The 27,558-nt window shown below is 28.1% G+C and overlaps 2 protein-coding genes across 4 annotated transcripts in view; one reads left to right on the forward strand and one right to left on the reverse strand.

Moving 5' to 3' along the window:
- LOC551938 (elongation of very long chain fatty acids protein AAEL008004) overlaps nt 1–26,773 on the reverse strand; it is a 52,494-nt gene extending 25,721 nt beyond the window's left edge. The window contains exon 1 of one of the 3 annotated variants that reach the window (XM_006557780.3): nt 17,436–17,537. In XM_006557780.3, the coding sequence (XP_006557843.1) occupies nt 17,436–17,472 (37 nt within the window). In that variant the 5' untranslated portion in view covers nt 17,473–17,537. Of the gene's footprint in view, nt 1–17,435; nt 17,538–20,627; nt 20,727–26,633 lie in introns of those variants that run through there. The other 2 variants (XM_006557783.3, XM_624321.6) reach the window with 2 other exon arrangements.
- Nucleotides 191–27,010, forward strand: LOC724867 (elongation of very long chain fatty acids protein AAEL008004). Its single transcript, XM_001120770.5, has 5 exons — nt 191–1,000; nt 14,052–14,392; nt 20,656–20,793; nt 21,911–22,153; nt 26,665–27,010. The coding sequence occupies exons 2-5, from the start codon at nt 14,054–14,056 to the stop codon at nt 26,842–26,844; spliced, it is 900 nt and encodes a 299-aa protein (XP_001120770.1). The 5' UTR covers nt 191–1,000; nt 14,052–14,053; the 3' UTR covers nt 26,845–27,010.
- The last annotated feature ends 548 nt before the right edge of the window (nt 27,011–27,558 follow it).

Consider the following 27,558-nt stretch of genomic DNA (forward strand, 5'->3'; position numbering starts at 1 on the left):
CCGGAGGGTGCACACGTACGAGAGTTATGCTTACTTCCCTTTCTCCGTCTCGAGGCCTCCGGTGGTAGGAAAAGAGACCTTGACTCATAGCACGAGATTTTCAGGCGATCACCTGAGGCCCACACACCCCCACCCCGCCGGCCGGACCCCACTTGCTTAACCAATACTTAAACCGCTACTTCGCTCGGCCGCGGACTATTCACGCAGCATCGACCGTTGGACCCACATTTGACACACATATATATATATATACATATACGCACACATAAATATATATATATATATACGCGTGTCTTCGAACGCGCGTACACGCTCGAATTCACACACACACACGCACGCGCGGCTGCGCGCGTGTATTTAATTTAACCCTTTTCGCGCGTAAAAATAAATAACAAGTGTATATACAACTCGTGAATATTGTGGGTACGAGTGTTGGATAAGGATTGGTTGATTTTTTTTTTTTTTTTGCGAAGGGGAGGAAGATGATTGTGATCCGATGGTGAGTCGAAGAAGTGATTGTAGTACATGTGCGAAAGAGGAATTTTTTAGAATCCAAATTCGATGAATTCGAGTATTGGGAGGGGGGAGAATTGAGGAAGAAAGGAGATTGTATCGAGAGGAAAATAAGATTATCGATTGGGAGAGAAGGAAAAAGAATTGTGAAGAACAAGAGAAAATCCATCGAGAGGAATTTGTGAACTAAAGTGTACAAAATTCATTGAAGAGAAAAGAAGATATCGAAGAAAAAAATTGTGAACAAGAGAGACAACAGTGTGAAGATAAAGTGCAAAAGTTAGGAGAGCTTTATCCTATTTGAGTTTCTAAACGATTCAAGACATTGATAAAAGAAAAGGAATTAGGGTTTAATTTTTTTTACTTGGATTTACTTGTCCAGAAGAAATTAGAAATTGAAATAATATTGAGGCCGATACGCGAAGGTGGAAAGGATTGTTGGTTATTTTCCTCGAAGAAGAACGACGTCGTTTTCGTCGGTGAACAGGTAAGCATCATTATTCGTTTGACGCGTGTCAAATTGCATTGGTCGCGCTATATGAATGAACAAATATGGGCAAATTGGTGAAAAAAAATTCTCATTATGGAAATAGGATTAGGAGAGAGAAAATGAAATTTCTCGAACTCGACCTAAATTGAAGTAACGTCGAAGATCGAATGAAAACTGGTATTATACCGGCATGTGCGATCAATTTGATCTTATGACCTGATAAATGTTATGTTCGTCGATTTGTGAGAAGATAGATTCGAGGAACAGGTTCCGTTATACTTTCCAACGGGATTGAGATAAAAAATAATTATCCCGGATGGGACAATTAAAATTCAAATTTTAAAAGATCGACAAAAATTCAAAAATCAAAATTTAAATTTCAATAAGGTGTTACAAGGCAAAAATTTAAATATTTTAATTTCTAATAATATTACATCTAGTATAAACAAGTATTAATATTTATATATCGTTAATTAAATATATCTTCCGTTTTTTTTATCGCTTTATTTTATTCTCTATTATTCCGCAATGAAATACTTGGTAAACTGGTGTTGAATAATATCGTGTTATTTGAAAGAAAAAAGTAAATAAAAATACTTATTCACAATTAATTCTTTTCTTCGTTCCAATATATATACTTCACGTATATATAATTGTCACACGATGTATTCTGAATCACTTAAACATGCATTACAATAATCGAATGATTAAGCGCGTAAAAGTATTAATTGAGGCACGAAAAGTGGATTCGCGAAAGAGAAACAATCGCAAGTACGATCGTCTTACGTATTCATTATGCATGACTAAAAGTACATCGATTATAGAGGAATGAATCGAACATATTATAATAAAATTAAATCAATCTACAAATAAGAATAATGTATAATGTATAAATATATAGAATAATAAATAAGAATGTTGATATAATGAATTGGCGAATAGAATTGCAAAACGGCGCGTAATTACAATATAATTAGAAACAAAAATATTTGTTTCTAAAGAAGAAGACAGTGGAGACAATCGCGATCGGAAATATTCGGCTGTCTTCGGCAAAAATCGTCGTTGATTGTCAATCGATCGATAAAAAATTGAATTAACGCAACGTGTAGTCGAAGTAATGATTATTTTGTGAAATATTAATTAGTTTAACTTTATTATATTTAGTTTAAACAACGTCTTTCATGGGATCGAAAAGATAAAAATCATCGTATATTACAAATATGTGTTGGATTTAATATGACATGGAAGTTACGAGAAAAACGTGGAAAGTTAACCTTAATGAGCGCAGTGATATTCTCATTCTAATTGAAGCGAAGCTTTCGAATAATCAGATTGAAATCTTTTGATTTTCAAATAATTTAATCAATTTGAAAAAGGATCAATTGTTATTAAATTGTTATTAAATTATCGAGACAATTAAATGAAAACTCAATTATTAAATTCAATTATCTGGATACAATGTTTCGTGTAATTTGATTTGTGTATTTTGAATTAAGAATAGTATCACGAACGAAAATTTCACAAATTCATTGTTTACATACAAACATCCTGCGCTTATCACTCAGATCGGGACGTTTCGAGAGAGTTGCAGAATAAAGTTTTACACTTTCGAGAGTAGCCATTCGTAAAATTTTTATTGTGAAACATTGTGAGTGAAACGAGTAAAGCCGGTTGTGTTGTTTGGATAAAAATAATTAGTCGACGATACGAAACTCGATCAAACGTGCACTTCATGGAACAATTTCACGTTACGTCTGATCAGTTAGGGGTGTGTTCTACTTGAGAAAGTAGAAAAGAAGCTTAGTGACATTACTCCGACATACTTCTCCCTCTTTTATTTTCCTTACAATATAGCATCCATTATTGTCCTTCTTCTTTGCCTTTTTTTCTTAATTTTAACTCTTCGGTCATGATTTTTTTCAAACAATAAACTAATAAATATTCGAGTGTATATCCAGTCAAAAATTTCACACATATTTAAAAGTCAAATATATGTATATTTATATATATTACTAATATTATGTTACAACATAATTGTTAATTTTTCTTGTAATAAAATAATACAATTACTGATCTTTTTATCACAATTTAAAATTTTTATCAATATATAACTTTGCATTATTATCTTTTTGTTTTTTTAAAATTTATAACAAAAAGTATATTGGAAAAATTTTGCGAATTTTCATAATTCAAAGGAAAATTTTTAATTGGAAATTTTTTTTCTTTTTAATCATTATCATTGACACGATTATGGAAAAATAACCAAAAATTTTCACAAATCTCAAAGAAAAAAGAAATAAAAAATAAAAAAGATGCTCAAAAAATTATCGAGTTTAAACGTTCCATTTACCCTTCCTCTAAAGAAAGATCTTTTTTTTTTTTTTTTTTTGCTTCCACACAAAAACATTCTCTCGATCGAAAACGGTAAAAAGTCCGTTCCAAGATTGGTAAAAGTGTCACCAGCTTTGCTGGCCATTCCACCAACGACGCACGACGCGTTATTCGTAAACCAATTTCTCCTTCAATTACACCTGTAGCAAAGTGATAAGCAATTGATAAGTTTCGAGGCAAGTGTTTCGTGGATAAATTTCTGTTCTGATGGAATAAAAGAGGTCAGGCATTCTTTTCCACCGACATTCCTTTCGAATCGTCTAAAACCAAGGATGCTCCGTGGCACACTTTTTCTCGATACAAGAATTTCTTGGCTATTTTTTTCTTTTCTTTTTTTTTTTTTTTTTTTCAGAAATTCGTTTGTTCGTTATTAATTATCGAGCGAGATCAATTGTGGATCGCGAGAAAACGAAAAGAAAGAGTATCACGAATCTCCTCCTCCTGTTTGCGCACTGTGCACATACAGGTGGATTTCATCTCTTTGGAATTCCATCCACGGATCGAATATTGCGGCACGATTTATGAACATGTTTACGACATTGTTCATTTTTTTTCTCCTCTTTTTCTTTTTCCTCTTTTTTTCTTTTCTGATAATTGTTCTGTAATCTTCTCATTGGATTAACTAAAAAAGAATCAAAAAATGATCTACTTCTTAGAGTTCAAAAAAATAATTCTACACACATATATATATATATATTCATTTTTTTTTCTCTTTTTCTTTTCTGATAATTGTTCTGTAATCTTCTCATTGGATTAACTAAAAAGGGATCAAAAAATGTTACTTGTTAGAGTTCAAAAAAATAATTCTATACATATATGTATATATGTATTCATTTTTTTTTCTCTTTTTCTTTTCTGATAATTGTTCTGTAATCTTCTCATTGGATTAACTAAAAAGGGATCAAAAAATGTTACTTCTTAGAGTTCAAAAAAATAATTTTACATATATATGTGTGTATTTACAAAATCATGATACAAGTCGTTAGATTCGTTCTAAAAATTTGCATGATATATAATTGTTACTTGTGCAATGTACTATGCACATCAATTGTTAATCAGATCACGAAATAGGAGCAGGAGAATTTCGTAAAATATTATTCTGAATTTCTCTCGTTTGTCGGTCCTAGTGATTTTTCGCCCCCGTTTTAAATTTCCCGCGTGCAAATTTCTCCAGACGAACAGTGGAACGAGAAAAAAAATCGAGGAATTTCTATTCCCTCCTGACGAATGTGAAACTTTGAAAAATTGACGAGTTACAAATTAAATTAGTTACAATGAGATTAATTACCACTTCTTTTGCATAAATTATATAAATAAACATGATACGCATCGCTGATGCGAGTCGAATTAATTTTCATAAACAGGGATCCTACTTTTTCCTTATAAACTTGTACGATTGATGAACTTGCGATTAACTTTTTGTCTATTTAACTGTGAGTTGCGAAATTAATTTATTAAAATTTGGTTCATACGCATATGTTTATCTAAAAATATCTTAATTTAAGATTTTTTTTCATGAGAAATGTATAGATTTGTATAAATTATCATATTGAACGCTATAAATATAAGAACATGTTATATTTAATTCAATAAAAATTAATTTTCTGGTGTTGATCACGATTTATTTCGTAATATCTAGTTGCACAAATCCATATTCTCACTTTCAATATAAATATAAGTATGAATATAAATATTTCGATATAAATAATAATTATTTAAAATAATTGAAATAATTCTGCGAATATAGTCAAATATAATAATGTATTCCTTAAACAAAATTTATTTTAAAATTTATTCACGTGTGCATTTTTACGACAAATGAATTTAAAGTAAAGTATTATTATTTCCATTTCGAATCCCATCTTTATTCTAATTTCAAGTACAAGATATATTCTTATTATGTTTTAGAAAAATGTATATAATTCATTTTAAAAAAATAAAAACATGTAACCTAAAACTGCTCGAATAAATAAATACATTCCATATTAGTAGCTAATAGTCAATGTGGCGCTAGTGTCGCGTCATTGCTCTTCGTATTATATATATTTATATACATACATAAAATCGATATTTTTCTGTAATTTTACAAACCATTTCTAATATTTTCCAGCTATCCTATAATTGTTTCATTTCACAAGTTCTAAGAAACAATTCTTTTTTTTTTTTTTTTTTTGTTTTTAACAAAGCTAATTGCACCTCATTTTCCACGAGAAAGTAAAAACCATATCAAGCACTCGGTTGGTAACAGTTTCATTTGATCACACAAGGTGTTCAGAACAATCCTGATGTACAATTATCGCGTAATTTATCGTGTGGTTTGACGAAATACTTTTATCCTTCGTTGTTGCAGTTAAACAAATACAAGTTCTAAATCTTTTGTCAAAGCTTTCTGCTATCAAGAATTTATTTTTGTTTATCGAACCAAATAATTTAAAAAAAGTGTTTTCATTGTATTTATCGTTATTCGAATATATTTTTTTTTTTTTCGTTTCATATTCATTTCAATTTATAAGAATTTGAAGCTATGAATGATGACCTGTGTAGGTAATTTGAAATAAAAAATCTAAGGAGGCAATTTGATTTTTGATTTAATTTTTTGTTTTATTAATTCTATTCTTAAAAATTAGTTTTTTGTTCCTATAAAATTTCTTTTTGTTATTTTATCTGCATGGTGAATATTCAAGGATAATGCAACTTATTAGCATCCAGTACAAGGTCGTTGGACCATTTTTAAAACTTACTCTTTCCACTCGTAGAGAGTGTAACGAGTTTTTTCGAAACGTAACTGGATTCTCCGGTTCTTTACTCGACTCATTATTCTCAATTAGAAAAATATTATATATATTGAATATATCTTCGTTTAATTTTTAAACATCGATTAATGAATTGATATTTTTGTATTAAAAAATAGAATAATAAATATTGTTTCGAATAATTCTTTTTTTATTTGCAAATTATTATAAATGAACGAGATTTTAAGAAAGAGAATTATATGAAATATTTTTTGTATATTTATATTTTTGATAAATCAAGTCGATAAAGAAAAATATATTGTAGATGTAACAATGTACTTAAAAAATTCTAATAATTAATTTCGTTTGGGATAAAAGAATCTGATTTTCTAATTTATGAAAGCCATGAATTATCATTCTCAACTGTAACCAAATCAATTAATGTAAATTTGATAAATTTAATAAAATCAATTTCAATAAATATTCTGTTCACAAGAACGTGTAACAATTTCTCCACGTGATTGAACTCTTCCAAGTTAAATTTCATTGAAAATACAAAATTTTTGCACCCATTTGACAAGAATCAATTCACAAAGAAATTCTCTTCTTCTCAGATTTATTATCACGCGTAAAAAGATCTTTTGCCAATTAAATTTAAAAGCCGTATAAAAGACAACGTGTTCCTAAAAAAAAAAAAAAAAAAAAAAAGAAGATTCTCGAAAGTTTAAAAATTCTTCTCAGATCATATTTCATTCAATATGTATACCATCTTTTCACCCGTTTCATCGGGAATCACGAAACTTTCGAAAAAAAAAAAAATTTCTCGACACGTGCGATTTCTTAGAGCCGTAAGAAATCTACGAAGGGGGCCAGGAGAGGGGAGGGGGGAAGGCAAGCAAATTTCTTCAATCGAACGTGAAACCTTTCGACGACGTAAAAAAAAAAAAAAAAAGAGCAATATATTTCCAATAATTAACTGTCTTAACAAAAAACACGAAGAAACTGCGATTTTTCGAAACCTAAAACAACGTTTACGATGTTTCCAATTGCCATGAAAATAAAGGATCCATGACAATGAATTTGCGGAGAAAATACACGCAAAAAAGAAGCTATTATTCGACCACTACTTTCTTCGCTGTTAAAATCTATCGTGATAAATGGAATAAATAAATAAATAAATAAATAAATAAATATATGTGCGTTCTAAAGATATTATAATTCTAGAGATTGAAACAGACATAAAAATTGATGTGCAAAAATATTTAAGGTTTATTTCTCACGTTACGACCAAACTGAAGTTTGCGTTGGATGAATAGCTCTGTCTCTTTCTCGTCCAACTTCGTCCAACTTCAATCGCTTAAAACTCGATAAAGGAATCTCGATCGATATTTATGCATATCAATTTTTGTGTTTGTTTTTTTTGAGCTCTAGATCTTTCACAAATGTATCAACAAAGTATATTTAAATTTTTATATATAAGAAATGAATGTTTAAAAAAAATAAATTTATATAAATATAAATTATCGCATGAAAAGTTGACGTGTAAATAATTAATTATATAATAGAAAATCGTGTAAAATTTAATTTTAATAATCTAATAGATGATTAGATTTAATTTCTATTACGTAAGAAGATAATAAATAATCAATTTATCACTTATTTCATACATTTTGACAATTTATTATTTAATTACTGTTACAACGAATTGATTTACCCTCTCTTATAAAGGATGATATATAGAGTGTAAACAGTGGAATTAGTCATGAAGATGTTCATTCGTGTCGTAATTGCACGATCAGTCACGATCGATGCAAAACTTATCAAATGATCAGTGTTTCTCAATCGATCTGTCCTTTTTACAAACATTTATTAAAAATTATTTATTCATTTTATTCAACCTATACGTACATATTTATATATATATATATTCAACGAATAGTCAATGGAGACACGGGCAATTCATTCGATCGAAAAAAAAAAAATCATCGTTAATTATCGCGTCGAAAAAGTGATAAATGATGGTAAAATTCATTTTGATTGCGAAATACAAATACACGATTTCGAATCGTGAAATTTTTCCGAGAAAAGGAAATATTAATAAACGATAATATTCACGATGAAAATATTTTAAAGTGAAAACCGCAACAAGATTGGGAAACACTGTTGCAAATGAAAACCAAGAATAATTCGCGATAAATACAAATGACAGTTTAATGTAATCGTCCGTTTCTTTCCTAGAAGACGTAAAAAGGTGATTAATGACGCGGAATAATGCGATCTCGTAGTTTCGACTCGCTCGATATAGATCGAATTCCAAAACAAACCGGTGCTCTTCAAAACTTGAAGAGCTTATCTCTATTTATACACGCGCGTGTTTTTCATCAATATCGCAACATTCACCTGAAGAAGAATCTTTCACCTTCCTTTCCTGGTTCATTCTCAGTCAAGGTAAACACTGTTTACGCGCTTGTGCTTTCAACAATGTATAAATGGTCGTCTTTAATTCCGATGGTTAATTATCCGACGAATGAAATGGCTTTAACGAAGATCATTCGCTTGGATCGAAACGATCTCTCGAATCACGATATTCCACAAATGGATGCATCGAGTCGATTCGAAATTTATTTCGAATTATTTCGATGTACATTTTCGCATTTTCATTTCTTTTTATCGTAAAAAAAAGGAAAAAATCATATTGAATTGTTTAAATTAAAATATACATATTTCTTTCACGACATGAATATTCAATTGATTCTTGGATACACACAAGTAATTAGCGTCCCATCCTCGATCACATTTCGTACGAAAGATATGATGCAAAATTTCATTAGACCGCTAATAATCGAGGTCATCGTGATACGTACGAGACGAAAGTGAGAAGAGAGGAATCGGTGTCGTCTGTCAGGAATGATTGAACGCTCAGTAAGTATGAGTTAAGTTTCTCTCATTTCTCAAGTCGAGAAACAAGTACCCTTGAAACTTCGATATCACTTCTTCGAGATCTACTATCTTGGAAATAGATGAAGATAAAGAGCGAATCTAAAAATTACATTAGTACATTAGTAAGAATATTCGAATAAAATTTTTTTAGAAAGAAAATTGTTGCATTTAAAAATTTTTCTAATATATCTAATTCGTTAATAATGGATTTCTTTAATTTTTTTTGCATAAAGTCGTAGTTGTGAATAATCTATTGACATCTTGTATTAATAAATTTCCGTGTTTCTCTTCTGCGCCGAACAAACGGTCTTTCTAATTGCGCATGCGCATTTATGCTTCTCTCAGTTTTTCTCTCGTTTCTTCGACTATCCTAACCTCATCGTTCAATCTTAGCTCGTGAAATTCACTCGCTTATATATTAATATGGCCGCGTTTTTCGTCAAATTTCTATCCAACGTTGAAAAATTATCGTCCACCGACCAATCACTGCCTTCGTTCCACCGTTATTTCATTTTTCGCCCTCGCTTTTTAGTTAAAAGACCGAACATTTAATTCCGTGTTCTTGCGTCTTTGGAGAAAATCAATGGATCGTTTATTTTCACTCGTTTAAAAAATTTCATTCGATATTCCAAACTCTCGTTTATACTTGGAATATATTATATACAAGACAGTCCTCATCTTTTGATAATCCTTTCTTCCATCGTACGCCACGAAGAGAATCGTTTCGTGCATATTCGATGCAAGGACAACAAAATACAAGAGTTGTCAAAGTTTCGAACAATCAAAAATGGCATCTACTCTTTCGTTATTAAATTAAAGTTAAAATAATTTCCACCTTTCTACAAATTCTCGAATTCACAATACACTCTCTACTCGTAAATAAATAAAAAATCCTTTATTATCTATATCGGATCCGTATCAGAATTTCTTTTTAACCGCGTACCGTACGCGCGCCAATTTCAAAAAATCGAAAGAAAGAGGAGGAAGAGAAAGAGAAAAGTAAAAAAAAAAAAAAAAAAAAAGAATCCAAAGATGACGGAAGAGGAACAGAACCGGCTACACCACGAGTTCCTCGACAAACGTATGAGATATACAAGACGAGGTAAAGGTCGATCGGCGTTTAACCGGATCGACGACCCACTTACCCACTAAACTCTAAGCAAGCGAGTTTTATACACGTTCCCGATGGGCATCATCCTCGTCATTCCGCCGTCATCATCGGCCGCCAGTTATCGTTATTGGCCTGCGTCGAATTCCTTTCTCCCGTTCCACAGGAATCCCGCCCCTCTCTCTCTCTCTCTCTCTCTCTCTCTCTCTCTCTCTTCATCTAATCCGTTTCTTTTCCAGAGAAACGTACTTATGGATGTGCTTTAACACCGCCTCACCCCACCGGTCCACGAGACTTTCTCTGTGACGAGTCCCGTTCATCCGAGTGCCTAGGTTAGGTTAGAAACGAGACGACGGAAATTGATTTATCCGGAATATTTTTGAGCGCGGTTTGGGACACATTTACGATGATAATACATTTGTGCGTTGTGTGAACATGTTAATAATTTTATAATTTTTATAATTACAGAGGTAGAGAGGCATATATATATATATATATATAATATATAAAAAGAAGAATATGCGTGTTTTTGAAAGTAATTTATTTGGAACGGAAGTGATTTCACTGAATGACCTTGATATATGTTTTTCCACGATCATTATTCCAAATAATACTTTTCTTTACATCTATCTTTTAATTTTTAGCCTTAGGGATTATTTAGAAAGAGAGAGAGAAACTTTTATTAAAAAGTTGAATTAGTAACATATTATCTCTGTTGCAATACAACAGTGATGGTATTATTGGCAGTATCTGGATTTAACGATGCTTTGTCGTGTAATTTATGAACGACAGTTATTGACAATAAAGTCAAGTTGCAAAGGAATTTAATTATAATATGAAATTATACACGAAGTTAATAATGTTTTTTTTTAATTCTTTTATTAAAAAAACAAAGAATAATTGTAAATTTTTATACGCGATAATAGATCAACCGAATCTAATCTAATTTATATAAACAATATAACCTAAACAACCATGTTTACTCAAGTTTCAACATGTTAAATAAAAAAAACTCGTACCATTATGATTCGTGTAATACGCAACAAATGAAACCTAACCTATATATATATATATATATATATATATATATTATTATATTATATTATATTATATATATATAACTTAACCTAAAAATTAATCTCTTTTTCTTTCATCGAATAGAGTCTCTTAAATAAACCTTGTCGACAAATTAATTATGTAACATGGATACAAAACACAATCAAACATTTTGGATCGATTTTTCGCGGCGTATTTTTCATCAAACGAAATCGGTTAATGCGAATGCACGAAACCGCATTCTTGAAACTCGTTATATATGGCGCGCTGATCGAATAACTGGTTCAAAAAGTGACTCACAACAATTGTGCCGACACGATTCTCGAACACCACGTTATTTTCGTACAATAACGAAATTCGCATGATGCAATTTCGAGCGTCAAAAAAATCGAAACTGGTTATAGTGTTAATATATTTTTTCGATCGTAAAATATTTATCGATGAAAATTTTTGGGAGAAATAATCGAAATGTTTTCAGGATTTCGAGCACGAAAATTTAAACGAATAATAATACGCTTTATCAAAATTTTCAAAAATATTTTTTCAAAAATCAGCTGATACTGCTACGTATAAATTATTAAAATATATTTTAATAATTTATACGTAGCAGTATCAGCTGATTTTTTAATTATTAAAAATTATAGTTTTTCTATAGTTGATCTAATAGAGAATAGTTAATAAAGAAAATTAGTTAATTAGTTAATAAACTAATAAAGAAAAGTTAATTACTTTAATTATTTCATAACCTTTTTGTGTTTGTTTTGAAAAAGAATATTCGAATGTATAGTATATTACAGCTAGTGCATATACTATATAACATATATAGTATATTATCAGCTAATTAAATTTAAAAGGAGACGATCATATAAAAATTTATAGGATTAAATCAAGTATTTATTTACAACAATGTATTAAAAAAAACTATGACTATTAATCTAAACACCTAATCTAAAATAAAATAAATGAAATACATTCTATAATAATGGAACATGTTCGAACTGGTTTCGAACGCATAAATATTTTCTTTTCTTTTTTCTTTTTTTTGTTTCAATTTTACCATCTACGTACCATCTACTTTCAAGCTTTCATATTTCGCTTTCATATTAAGTAGAACTCAAATTATCCACGTCCCACAAAATTCTCTAAATTATCTTTTTCAATCTATTACGAATATATTGCAATATACCGCAACGCAAAATAAAGAAATATTTTGTAGTTGTAGAAATAATAATAAAAATGAATATCTTTTACATATCTCTCAAGTAACTCGAGCAATCATGAATGAATCTCGAGCAGCGAAAGTTGAATGACGTCCAGACAGCTTGGATATTCAATTAATCCTAATTATCTAATTTCTTATTCATGAAAAATATTATTATTCATAAGTAACATCATTATCGTTCCATTTTCCTCGTCACAATTATATAATACAATTTCAAACGTGTAATATTACATAAAATTATTCACTCTTTTATTGTTAATATCAATGTGTTTTTAAATTACATTATCGATTGAGCTAAGTGAATTAATTTGATTAATTTTACTCATCATTATTCATAATACATTGTTCGATTCCAAATAATTAAATGACAAAGACACTACTACTGTAGTCGAAACAAAGTATATCGATTGAAGAGACAAAGATATATTCATTAACTTATTTTCTATGCATTCTATCGGTATGGAATTTGTTGAAATTAAAATGAAAATGAAGGTCAACTTTTTTTCAGATGCTTGCATATAACTACTCGCCTTGTGAAATGCAACAAATTATGCAAAATTATAATAAGATGAAGATGAGTAATTTTTTATTCAAGATAATTAACAATAATTTTGTATAAATATGATATATATATATCTCTTTAATTAACATCTTAAAGAATCTGTAAATGCAAAAATACTGGCAATAGATTGCTCGAAGGAGAAAATTGAAATAGAAGTGAAACACGACGATAATAGATAATGATAATAATGATGATGATGATGATGATGATGATGATAAAGATGAGATTCAGAAGAGAAATAGACTCATTGTCATCAATCCTGTTGCAATATACTATCATTCGTAACCACTGTTGCATTCTCTGACAGCTGATTAATCACTCAGTGTCAAGAGAATAAATAAAAATAAACGCGATTCTAAGGAGGAAGAATGGCCACTTTCTTAATCAGACATTGCTATTATAGACAATACAAGGATGACGATCTTTTGACCTGTCGCGTTTTACTTTCAATGCTCTGATGTTTCACAACTGTGTTTCTTGAAATATGAGTTTCCTTTTTTTTTTTTTTTTTTTCCAACAACTTTATACTTACGTATAAATCTATCTTTGATAAAACGCATATATACATGTATAAATATCACAATTGTATTAAACATTGAATTAAATCTAACCTGAATTTATTGTATTGAAAATCACATTTATAAAAATCCTTTGTGAAAAGATTCCATCAAATACAAATATAAAAATGATTGTACCGATTATTAAGTTAGGTTAGATTAAATATTCATAATTAAATAAAGTGAGAGTCACCTAGAGCATATCATAAATTGCCATTTTAAAGCCACTTCCCAATTACATTAAATTTATAAAACCACTCTTAGGTTTATTACAAAATTTTTCACATTCTGATTAAAAGGAGAAAAATACCAAGAGAGAATGAAAATCATAATAATTATAAAATTTAAGAATATAGAAATAGAAAAAGGTTACCATCCTTAGAAATAACACTTGTCCCCTCTGATCAATTTTAAAAACCAACTTCGATCGAAATCTTCGATACTTTATCATGTACTTAACCTGTTCGATCTTATTTTCAGAAATGGCATCGGCGGCAGCGGAATTGGTGGTGGAGAGGGAATTGGAATCGAGAATCGAGATGGCGGATACGAATCGAACGTTCGTAGGTGCCCAAGGGCTGGTCAAGATGGCGTTGGATCAGTACACGGAAATCCTCACTACGGCTTCCGATCCGCGGGTCAGTGATTGGCCCTTGATGGACTCGCCGATACCAACGTTTCTCATCGTCCTTCTCTATTTGTATGGAGTGACGATACTGGGTCCACGCGTAATGGCGAATAGGAAACCGTTCAAGCTGAGGGGGACCTTGGTCGCGTACAATGCGTTCCAAGTGATCTTCTCATTGGGAATGCTCTACGAGGTAAGAAAGATCGAGATCGAGTGATAGAGAGGCAGATATTGTTCAAGTAATTTTGCTTCTTTTTTCTTTTTTTTTTATAAGTGATACTCGTGAAATAAGATGTATGATAAATGTGGAGATATATTTTCATATTGGAATGAATTGTATAAAATCACAAGAATTATTCCTTTTTATGTAAATGGAGAATTTCATAAAAAAGTATTCTATTTAAATTTCGAATCTATTTTGTAAGTATTTCTTTCACACGTTGGATTCGCAAAGGGTTCGAATTTACTTGGATAGATGTACTTAGGAAGTAATTCACGAGTTATTTTTTTCTTCAAGATTCATTAAAATCTGATGCTGGTTAAAGCATGCAATGATATACGTGATCTCAAGTCAAAAGTAATAGGAACGTAAAGCAGATTTCATCATCTAAAGCGAAAAGAGGCTTAAAGACATCAAAATATTTTTCCTAATCTGGCTACCTCTTTGAATTCCTTATTTAGAAATTGCTGGAATTTCATTAGAATCCTTACACTATGTTATAACAATTATAAATGATAAGTAAAAGCCAAATATTTCTTTATAAACACAAATTAAATACACTACACTATTTTATGGAATCTAGAACAGATCAATTTAAATCATTTCTATTGATTTCTAAATCTAAAATTCTTTAAATATTATCTGTTCTTCTTAGTCTGTTCATCTAACTCTTAAAAATATGATAATTGAAAAATAAAAAGGAATTACAATCAGATCAAAGATATATCTAATATATTAATTTACTACATAAATAAATTCATATAGTAATTTTATATTGAACAATTTGTAGTGTGCAAGTTCATTGAATGTACTGTATTGTGAACAAAAAACTATTAAACTTTCTCAATTAATTGTAGCCATAATTTGATCTTGAAAGAAGTGATTTATCCAAAATTATTATTTTATCTATTTTATCATAATCATTATTCATTAATATATTTCATAAAAAATAAAATAAAAATTAAATTAAATTTGCTAGGTTCAAGAACGTTTCAGAACTCAATAGGCTTTCTCTAAAATGCTAAGCTGATGCGTCAAAGCTATTCAAAAGACATATGAGAATGTGCATTGGATGCTTCTTCGCCTCTCTCCGAAGAAGATCACGAATACAAGTGGGTCGGATGAAAATACCAGTCGGATTTTGTTAAGTCACGAGTCAGTTCGAAGTGTAACAGTGAAAGCGCTTAGCCATTAGCACTTGCATAGCCGTATAGCCGGTGATTCGAACGGTCTTTTTCGTCGATAAACGATCACAATAGCTGCTGCCGTTTAACATTAATGTTCTAGTTGTTGAGAAAAATATCCAGAGTAAAATATTTCTTCAATTTTTACGATGTACTAAATGTGGAAAAGTGTATTTTGAGTTTATTCTGTAAGATTAATTGGGCGTGTTTAAAATTTTATTTCATCGAAACTGAAACAAAGAACTGATGATAAATTATTGAGAAAAGTAATGATGATGAAAAATAATTTTAAAATTAAACTGTTTAAAATTACATAAATATCAAAATACTTTTGGAAAATATTTAAGTATATTTGAATTTATTGAATTATGATGAAAAGCTATATATTTTGACATTCAAATTATTCATCATTTCATTTGAATGACTTGATAAAATTATAGAACAATTTTATTTTCAAAAGATCTCTTTGAGTTTTAAAAATATTTTTATAATACATTAAAATTAAAATTCCATATATTTAGACAAAAACACGAATCTTTTAAAGTCTAAACTTCTTTCTATTCTATTCTCTGTTAGATAGAAAAAAAAGAATCTGTATCAAATCTTTTCATTGATTATTTTCCAACTCGTTATACGAATTACATTATAATAATAATTCAAAAATCAAAATGAATCTATCCTTCTTTTTATTTTGCATGTATACATTTATTACATGCCTGCACAAACTTTCATAAAAATTCATAAATCCAAAATTAATAATCAGTTGAGCTCACTCAACGTGTACAGAGAGTTTCTTAATCGAGTATAAGTTGGAATGTCGCGTTTCGCAAGCGCCCTCTATCGAATCTCACCAGAGCAAAGTCCACGGATCAGGTATACCTTGTGATCAAGATGATTCGAGAAACCACGCGTTCCTTTGAAACGTCTGTCATTCATACATGATTCGCTCACTTCTACCTCAATTTCCATCGAAATCTTTAACCGTTATATCTTCATCACAATTTTGGAACTCTGGCCTTGTAAGAGAAGTGGTTTCGTACGTTGGATTGAGGCAAAAAAAAAAATCGAAGGACAGATGAAATTGTTCGTTTTTTTTATCACGATGAAGAAAAAGATGCTAGGTTATGAAACGAGGTTATGAAAGTATAAATTCGCGTACTTAAATCAAGAAGATTTTTTTTGTACGTTTGACGAAACGTTCCGGTAAAAATTATTGCTACAATTTTTAACAAATAGTTTCTCCCATCTGTAGCAATCTGAAATCAAGTTAGATACGATTAAAAAATATACATTTAAATCGAATCTTATAAAAAAACGTGTTTATTTTAATGACTTTTTTTTTATTATTATTTCAAAACAAATCATCCAAATGATAAATAAGAAGTATACTTATAATTGAATAGTTTAACAATAACATTCGTCGCAAAACATTTTCAAGTTTATACCTTCTAACGAGTAGGTGAAGTAGAGACCGAAACGATTTTCACTCTATCGCAACGCATGCATTAGTAAACTAAATTCTTGATCGAAAGTACTTGCTATTAATCAAGAATTTGAGCTACGATTAAAAGCAAGAAACATTGCACCAAACCATTCCCTTCTCCGACACAATTTTTGTTAATTAACTCGTCTATCAAATCGAACGGGACAGATATTGTACAATACGACGAGTTATTGTACAATAACTCGCTACGTATTGCGTTGAATTCGTATAAATAACAAATTTCCCTCGTAAAGTACAAATGAAATAGAGCATTTCTGAAATGGTAATACGAAAGAGATGATTCTCGAAATGAATTGAGAACATAGTAATTTCGTAAAGATATACTAACCTAACCTCTTTCTGTTCAATCGAACAATGTTTTCCATCTTCAGTCAATAATGATAATAATTATTTTAAAAAATCAGATTAAATTAAATCAGATTATTATTTAAACGAACGAAAAATTTTAATGCATTATTATTAAATACTTCTCTAATTTCTAAAAGTTTGTTGTAAACAAATAATATCAAAATCTTGAACAGTGTAATAGTTTGTCTAGTTCATTGTCTAATTCTTTCTCGAAAAACGCACGAAAAGTAAAATAAAAGAAACTATAGAATTTCTATTTCACTTAATTTGTCTCAGAAATTTTGAAAGACAACAATCGTGACGATCGATCTTCTACACTAATGGAGGACAGGGATGAGAAAGGTATATCCATGGAACACAGTATTGCAAAAGAAGAAAAGTTTACGATTCAAAAACGGGTTGCTCAACAGATTTGCACTCGAGCTGGCAATTTATTAAAGACATCGTTTTCGAAATTTTTCCACGAAACGCATTATTCATGCATCCAATAAAAACAACAAAATAAACATTTTAATCAGCCGAGAATCGAGAAATTTTTTAAAAATTAAATTATCATTGCAATAATCATTCTTTTCAAAATAATATCTTTTATTTTTCACTAGTAATTTATTTTGGTCGTTATAATGTAATAATTAATGTAATAATTATTATTTTTAATAATTTTTATTATACATTGATATTTAATATAATATTATTTATAATAAAATGTTACTTTAATTAAATAAAATATTGTAATTTCAAACAATATTTTCTTTATAAAATTTTCGTTATAGTTTTGTTAATAAAAAAATACTGACCAATCACGAAGCGCTATAATCTACTCGATAGCATTTGCTAAATATTGTCACCAATCATGAACAAGTCTAAAACAACGAAGAAAATGTATCGAATATTATATTTATTTATTTATTCGTTGTTCGTGATATAATTTTTTATTAAAAATTATTGAAAAAATATTTGTTATAATCAACACACATTCTTCGAGATATATAATTTGGATTTGTTCGGTTGGCAACGAAGCTAATAGTATTGCCGCGACTAGATTATCGACTAGATTACGTGTTTCGTGATTGGCCAGTGTGTTTTGTTAATAACTCGTCATCAAAATCGAAAATAAAAATTTTTGCAAAGGAAAAAAATTCCTTGAAATTATGAAATCTCAATTTTTAGAATATCCTGTATAGGATAGTAATATATTGGTGAAGTAATGAATTTTAGAAACTGAATAAAATTTGATGATAAAAGTGAAAAAATATCAAATTAAGGATTATTTATTAAATTTACGAAAAGAGATAAAATAAATAACTTATAATAAATAAATTAACTTGAATCAATAATTTTGTGTATATATATATATATATATATATATATATATATATATATATATATATATATATATATATATTGCTATATTAAATTATACATTATATATATACATAATAGCCCATCAATGATTAGTTCAAGTATCATAGTGATTTAACTTTTACGATTATCCATCAAATGAAATAATTCTTCGTAAAGAATCGATTTCTTAAATATTAGAGAAGCTTCAAAAGTGTCATTAATATATGTACATCAGTAAACGTAGAACATATAAGTAAGTAATCAATATCTCGATCCAAATCAGTACAAAACTGGAACGTATCTTCTTGAATGAACATTATAAAAGCTGTCGAGAATTGCCTTAGAAAGTTGCATACAGGCTAGATTATTTTCCCGATACTAAGTTGAAAAAAAAAAACGAGAAATAATTGGATATCAAGAAAGTCGAGAAGAATTACGATGTTTTATACGATTTTCAACTTTTTTCGTGTTATATATATATAAATTAATTCGATATTTCTATAAAAATATGTACTTATTTATATTTATTTATATTCTAACCTACGAAAAAAGAACATATCAGAAGAATTTATTTTTATTCTTCCTAATTTTTTTTCATATGATTATATATTCGATAAAAATCTGGAACACTGTAACAAAATGATAAATGATCGTAAAAAATTTATTCAAATACTTTCATGAGCTGAATTTCATTCAAATTAATTATTTCCGTGATGATTTGAATAGAAACTCGTCGCAGAAAGAAGAAAAATTCCAATTCGATTTCGAAAGGAAATAAAAAGCTTCGTAACTTCGTGTATCTGTGTATATCGTGTATCCTGTTTACATATATGGATAGCCATTTCGAAATATTTCGTTAAAAAAAATTACGTTGCCAAGTGGTTACACTATACGCACGTTATGATCGTTAAAATAAAACTGGAAGGAAAGTTATCCTATTATTATTCTCTTAGTGGAAATGGTGATTTTTAAATAATTAAATCGTAATTGGGAAATCGAAGCGTTGAGTCAATAATATGCGTCAAGTTGAAAAAAAAAAAAGAAAAGAAAATTTTTTTTCACCAACGAAAAATTACAAAATTGAGAATAAAAATTTTCATTACGTGCTATATTGTGAAAATGTATCGTGCAAACGATAGTAATCGATGGTGCAATTTTTCGTTTTATTAATCGTAAATCGATGTTAAATTACTGTAGATTTTTCAAGTAGATAAACATTCTTACTTCTTCGATCGTGATATTGTTTAAAAAAAAATGGAACGAGCAATGTTTCAAACAATGCGTAATAATATTTTATTAAGCAGTTTCCTAAAACGTGAGGAAATAATGTTTCAAATAATAATATATTTCGAATTAACATTTTCTAATTTTTATATTTTAAAAAGATCTAAAATACAAACAAACAAGTACAAAAATTCATATGCAAATTAATTATTATACTGAACAATTTAAGTTTGTATTATTTAATTATATTTTTAATTTCTTATTATTTGGATATTAAAAAATACTTCAATTATTTTTTATATTACATACACCAGTAATGATACTTCAATATATTAAAATTTGTTCCAACTATTTGAAATATTCTTCTTCTTCCTCTTTTCAATACTATAATTTCAAAATAATATTTCCATTTATTTTTATTCATCTAGATTATTATATTACTTATTATTCCAAAAATTCATTTTATACATTTCAACTTTGCTAAGCATTAAGCCAATATTCTCTCCTCTGCTATGTCTCACTTCAATATAAATATTAATGAGGTTAGATTATTAAACTCGTTCACATTAATTATATAATTATCATTAAACCTAGAAAACAATACCTTAACCTTGAACTTCTTCGTTTTACAGCACTTGATGTCCGGTTGGTTATTAGACTACAGTTACAAGTGTCAACCGGTCGATTATTCCCATAATCCGTCCGCGCTACGAATGGCTAATTTATGTTGGTGGTACTTCATCAGCAAATTCACAGAATTCGCTGACACGGTATGTAAAATGAATTGAATTTATTAATATCAAATATGGAATTAGATGGAATCGATCGAAATAAGAATAAATTATCGAAATCCTTTCGAATTCTCCAATAATTAATCTTAATTTGCAAGTCAAAAATATTTACCGTTGAACTATGTAAAATTATTCTTGTTGTTAATCGAATAATTATGAACTTGAAGTTGAAAAAAATTCGAGAAATCAATTTGAAAAATTCAAAAAGTTTCAAATTTTCAAATCTTAATTTCTTGCAAGCAAAAAAAAAATTGTTGCTAATCATTGAATTTGAGTTTGAAAATATCCATAAATCAATATCTTGAAGCTTTTCAAAAATCTCGTAATAATCTAATTTTCACAAATCAAAAGAATAATTATTGTCGACTGATTTCAAATTTAGCTTTATGATTCTTAAAAAAAAAAAAAAAAAAAAAAAATATTGGACTTAGTTTTGAGTTTTTAAAAATCTAAAAATCCAATAAAATCTTAATCCATCTCTGGATCAAAACATTTTCTATGCCAGACGATTGTACAAAGTTATTTTCCGAATTTTTTTCGTCATAGAAATTGATCACCGAGGCAGAAACGGTATCTGCCTCGCTACAACCTATTATTAAGATACAGAACACTGTTCTTACCGATCTTTTACGAATCGAAAACAAGCGTGTCGCGAGAAAGAAACTATTCTATCCATGATAAAAATCGTCGCATTTAAGCTTGTTGATTTTTCTTGCGAAACAAAGATCTTAGACTGAGTAAAATAGAGATTGTAATCAAATTAGTCATAGTCAAATGCTTTTTATCTTTTTTCTTTTTTTTAATGAAAATTTCATACTAATTTCATAATAATTTTCATCATTCATATAATAGCTAAAATAAGTAGTTTTATTATTTTCATTATTATTTATTCGTTACATTTAATGAATTATTTAATCATATTCAATTAATAATTATTTAAATTATAACAAGCAATGAGAATAATAAGTCTTTTCATTTTTTTAATAAAGAAAATTATGATATTGATACAGAAATGATGTTAATAATGAAAGTAAAAAATAAACTTATTTTATGTAATAATTGCCCATTGATATTAATCTATTTCACAAACTTTCAGATATTTTTTGTTTTGCGCAAGAAGGAGAGTCAGGTGACATTTTTGCATCTGTATCATCACTCACTGACTCCTCTAGAGACATGGATCTGCGTGAAATTTATTCCTGGGGGACATGGTACTTTGGGAAATCTTATAAATAACGCGGTGCATGTGATAATGTACCTCTATTATATGGTATCCGCTATGGGACCGGAATATCAAAAATACTTATGGTGGAAAAAACATCTCACTACTGTACAATTGGTAGGTGTATCGTTTAAACAAATTGGCATTTTTTCATAATTCTATCTTGTTAATAAGTTTATGAATATTTTTAAATATCCATATTTATATCAATATTAAAAATAATTCAATAATTTTTAATAATTTATCATTATATTAATTTTAAAAATGATCCGTCACTTGTTACTATTGAAAAAGGTGATAGTAGTATTGGGTATGTGCCGTCAAAGAATCAAATTTGAACAAATAGATGAAACAACATGTCATGTTCTCTTTACTTCTAGAATCGATCTTTTAAAAGTATTCCAAAATATATTGACACATTTTAGATAAAATACAGAGGATATAAAAGGAATTGATGAAGTTTAACAACAATTGATCTAAGCAAATAAAAAAATTCTCTTGATAAATAAATATAAAATCATGTTTCGAATATGTAATGTATTTAAGAGAAAATAGATTTCAATATCTTTATTCGATCAAAATAAAAATATTAATGAATTCTTATTTTATGGGGAAGAAATGTTATTCTCAATTATTGTTCTCAAGTTAAGAAATAAAATACTTTTATTTTTTCACAAAAACTAAAATAGAAGAACTAAAGTATTATTTTGTTAAAATAATATCTATGTGATACCATCATAGATATTACATTGATACAAGTAAATATAGGCAACAGAGAAGAAAAAAAAAGAGAAAGGATTTATTACGTCAAAATGAATGGTATTTAGTCTCACGTTCACCAATAAATTGCAAGTTGCAAAATTTTCTTCATCATTTTGAAGAGGTGCATCTGCAGATGCAATCTCTTCGATCTGCAATACAAAAAGCAATGCATCTCACATGCTTAGAAATATCAATATATTTCAAATATCTAGGAAAAAAGTGATATTCATTTTTTGAATAATAGAATCGATATCATTCCATTTTGACTAAGTTCATTTAACAAGAGATACATAAATATAAAGAATACATTGCAAGAAAAGAGAAAATATCAATGCAATGATATTTTTTACGATACGTTTCTAACCTCTAAAAAATGGTCGCAAGCCACAAGAAAGACATCAAATGTTTCTTAACCATGAGCAAGTAACTATATTCTAACTAATATAGTTTATACGATATCTCAAATGAAATCTTGTGAAAATTGATGTTAACCTTCTTCTTAAAACAGGAATATATTTTGAGAGAAAAATTTTTGAGAACTGCTTTGGAAAATATTTTTTACAAATGCATTACAAACATTATAAGCATTACACATTTGAAAAAAATATTTTTCAGTTATTTTTCAAAAATTATTCAAATAAATTTATATCTCAATTCGATGAATAATATTCAGATTATTCGTATTATATCATACAAACTTATCATGTATCTCATGATATCTCATCTATAGTTTTAAAAAGATTACTATTATCAATTATAGGCAGTGACTTTTTTTAGAATTTAGAAGAGGTTAGAAAACACTGTTTAAAAAGACATGAGATTTTTAGTTAATAATAAATAAAAGAAAATAAAAGAATAAATAGAGAAGGAAAAGAAATAATAAATAATAATAAAAATAATAATAAGTATCTTTTTAGATATAAATTAATAAGTTCTTAATCTTCGAAACCAGATTTGGGATTGGCATGTAATTCCAATCCCTGAACACAAATGATTAAATCGCGCAATACTTAAGTGGCCAATAGCGCCAAATACATTTTAGAACGAGATTCGCGATACCTTCTTCTTGCACAACGTGCAAGTTGCAGTTGGGCTAGATAATAATCTGCATTTGATGAAAGTGAACGGAACCACGACACATCGACTATAATGTTTGCATATGCGCGCCATTTCAGCATTGGTGTTCAGATTTCACTGATTAACAACGTCTCGTACACAAGTGTTTATATTAATACAATTTACATATCTCAAAAAAAAAAAAAATAATTTATATATTCTTTAAATTTACACATTTTTTCAAAAATGGGAGAAAAAAGTAATAAAAAAAACTATTACAAAAAATAGCATTTAAGAGAAATGAATATTTTAATCTTTCTTTATTAAACATTGATTCGTTAAACATTGAAGATTAAATGATTTGATCTTTTATTAATGAAAATCAATGAAAAATTCAAGAATTTGTTTATTAATAATTATATTTAAATGAAATTTAAATTTTTAATCTTTTACTAATGAAAGTCAATGGAAAAAATTTTGTATTAATAATTATCATAAATCTCTTGATATTTCAACATTTCAGTTAATGTTAACATATATTTTCATAATTTTTTTTAATCAATTTATAACTTCAAAATTAAGAATATAATAAAACTTCTTGATTGTCTCTTTCAACTATTTCAATTTTTCAATCTATCCAACATCTTGCAATTAAATAGCAATTATTAACCAGAATAATAATTTTTATTCTTCACAAGATAATGCAAGAAATGGAAATCTAAATTAAATCTTTCTCTTAGATTTCATTAAAGAAAATTTATCAAGAAAGAAACTGTTAAATATTTATAAATATTTTTGACAGAAACTATATACATTATATCAGTAATATATCATTATCTAATATTACTATAAATCATTTAAAAAAATTAAATTGTCCAATTATCACACAATTCTTATTTACATAGAATATTTTTTAACAAAAAAACAAAATTTTTAATTTTACTATTTAAGCTATTTTCTACAAAGATTCTCAATTATATTCGGCGTGAAATCAATATCGACATTAACGATATTTTCGCGAAATTCTGAATTATTGGCTACTCACACAAGTCAATAAACAAAATTTTTCACATGGTAGAAACGAAGGAAAGTGAAAAGTACAAACGTTGGGCAATTGCAGGTTGACTTGCTTTGGACTCGGTCGCGATGGCGTAATAATTTGGCATTCCAATATACCATATAGTGTCCTCTACCAGAACAGTATTGCAGTTAGGCTTTGTGTTACAGTGAAACGATAGTATGACTATGAAGCCTCACCTATGCAAAGCGTACCTTATTTAACACGCAAGACTCATTAATTTCTCGTACATCGGCATAAAATACATAAGGAAAACTCGTGTTGTCCTTTCCCATACAATGCAAGTGACTCTCCCTACTTCATTTACATTTGAGGTTATCTTCGTCGATTCTTTTCCAGGATATTCCGCAACCATTCAATTCGTTTCAAATAAATCGTGACGTTAAAAAAACTATTCATTCATTTCTCTGGTGCAAAAAAATTTTATATCTAAACTATTTTTTTCGAATTTGTACAGAACATTTCAAGTGATATATGCGAGTAGAAAACACAGTTGTCACTTTATACTATCGTAAAAGATAAAATAATTTTTTCTATCATAAATTAATAAAAAAATTAACTTGTTTTTATTAATTTGAAAATATTTTTAATAAAATCGAAATCAGAAGATTTATATTAAATATGCACAAAGTTTCTCAAAGTGTCAACATTGAAAAGATGGTAAACTTGAATCGAAGATGGCAATTTTGAGGTTAGATCGAACAAATATACAGATATAAATGAAATATTTCTATAAATGAATAACTTTTATACAAACTCTATTTAAGTATATGAATAAAATTTTAGTTAATTATAACTTATACGAACAAGAGTAATCAGTTATTTATAATCAGTTATGTGTCTTTAAATTAATTGGAAAACAAATTTGTTTGAATAATCAATTTTTCGATCAAAAAAAAGACAAATTTATAAATTCATCATGAAATATGTATCATGAAACTAATACAAAAAAATTATTAATTAAAATTGTAGTGACAAAACGATAAAATTCTCAAAATTGCAATATTAATTGCATTTTATTATAAAAAAATTATTTTGTTTTTAACAAAATAAAAGACGAAAATAATATATTATTATTACCTACGTAATATTTTTAATCTTTTTAATCTTTATTTTACAAGCGTAATCAATTACACGTCTCATAAGAGCGTTGCAAAATTTTACTTTCCATAAATTAATCGATCGCAGAAATCGTTTCGTTTCGTCACATTGTTCGTTAAAATTTTATCCGATCATATAGCTGATTATTCTTGTGTTATGACCACGATAATAAATCACATATTCATCATTCAGTTATTTAATTTATGCATTGTCATATATAATTTAAATTGTGAAAAAATTTTAAATAATTAAATTCCAATATATTAAACATTATATTATTAAAAAAATAAAAAAAAATAAAATTATAGAATTTTACAATTATATATTTCGATGCCATTTATTTGAAAATATATTATTTCTTTCTTTTTTTTCTTATTCTCTTATATATTTCTTTTTTTTTTTTTTTTTTTTTTACTCTCATCATTACATATCCCTATTTTATTCTATATCTAGTTCTATATCTGGCATGAAATAATGATAAGATTGGATCATTGTAATTTAGGCAAGAAATTTTAATTGGAATTTAAAACAAACATTGTTGCATTTTTAAATGATATCAAATTTTCAGCAAAAAAAAAAAAAATATAAAATTCGACTCACCCTTATATATATATCCTTTTTTCGTTTACAGGTACAATTCTTTCTGGTGTTCGTACACAGCGCCCAAGCTTTGATATTCGATTGCGGCTATCCAAAACTGGTAGCGGCACTTTTACTGCTTCATTCAACAATCTTCTTCATCCTCTTCTCAGATTTCTATCGACGAGCGTACAATAACGACAGAACGATGAAGGAACTGAAGAACGATTAAACACGATGGACATTATTATCCCAAATTTATCTCCGATACGTTCCAACACATCGATCTTTTGGTCACGTATGTATGTTCGATTATCACGAATCGATTATAAAAAAAAATTTTCAAATTTTTGTGAATTATTATTTAATTATTGTTAAAATTTTATATCCTCAAAAAATATAAAAAAAAAAATTCGTATTTTTTTTTTTGCAAAAGAATATAAATAAATATAATATAAATAATATAAAAAAATATTCAATAAGAAAAATCGATTCATGAATTCGACCATTCGAAAGATCGAAGTGATTATTCGATCGGAGTAGAGCTTATAGATTCCTTCCGTATGGAAGAAGATTATATATTTTACGCATTATCTTATATCCTCCGCAGGATATCTCAGGTCTCGCAAAAAGCTCAGACCAGGGCTTCCAAAGCACTTATTTTTAAGAAAACTTTGACCGATTATGTATTCAAGGTTATCATTGAAATTTATATTTTTGTTAAGAAGAATGAATTAAAGTTTTCACTAAAAGCAATCAAGTTTAATTCGTTTTATAATACATATTCACATGAAAAAGTAGGTATATAAAAATTCAAAAATATACATATATAATATAATTCGATACATCGATCGGTCCTTAGTGTCGTTAATTTACTTTAATGCACTTTTTACTTGTCGCCGGATTTGTAATTAAGATTACTGTAAATATATAATTAGTTTTAATA

Source organism: Apis mellifera, linkage group LG16, assembly GCF_003254395.2.
Source record: "Apis mellifera strain DH4 linkage group LG16, Amel_HAv3.1, whole genome shotgun sequence".
Lineage (NCBI taxonomy): Eukaryota > Metazoa > Arthropoda > Insecta > Hymenoptera > Apidae > Apis > Apis mellifera.

Bases quoted from the DNA above. Each gene is read 5' to 3' on its own strand.
- LOC724867 (XM_001120770.5), top strand. From the start codon at position 14,054: ATGGCATCGGCGGCAGCGGAATTGGTGGTGGAGAGGGAATTGGAATCG. The intron at 20,794-21,910 runs GTATGTAAAATG...ACAAACTTTCAG, and splicing joins TCACAGAATTCGCTGACACG to ATATTTTTTGTTTTGCGCAA. The intron at 22,154-26,664 runs GTAGGTGTATCG...TTTCGTTTACAG, and splicing joins ATCTCACTACTGTACAATTG to GTACAATTCTTTCTGGTGTT.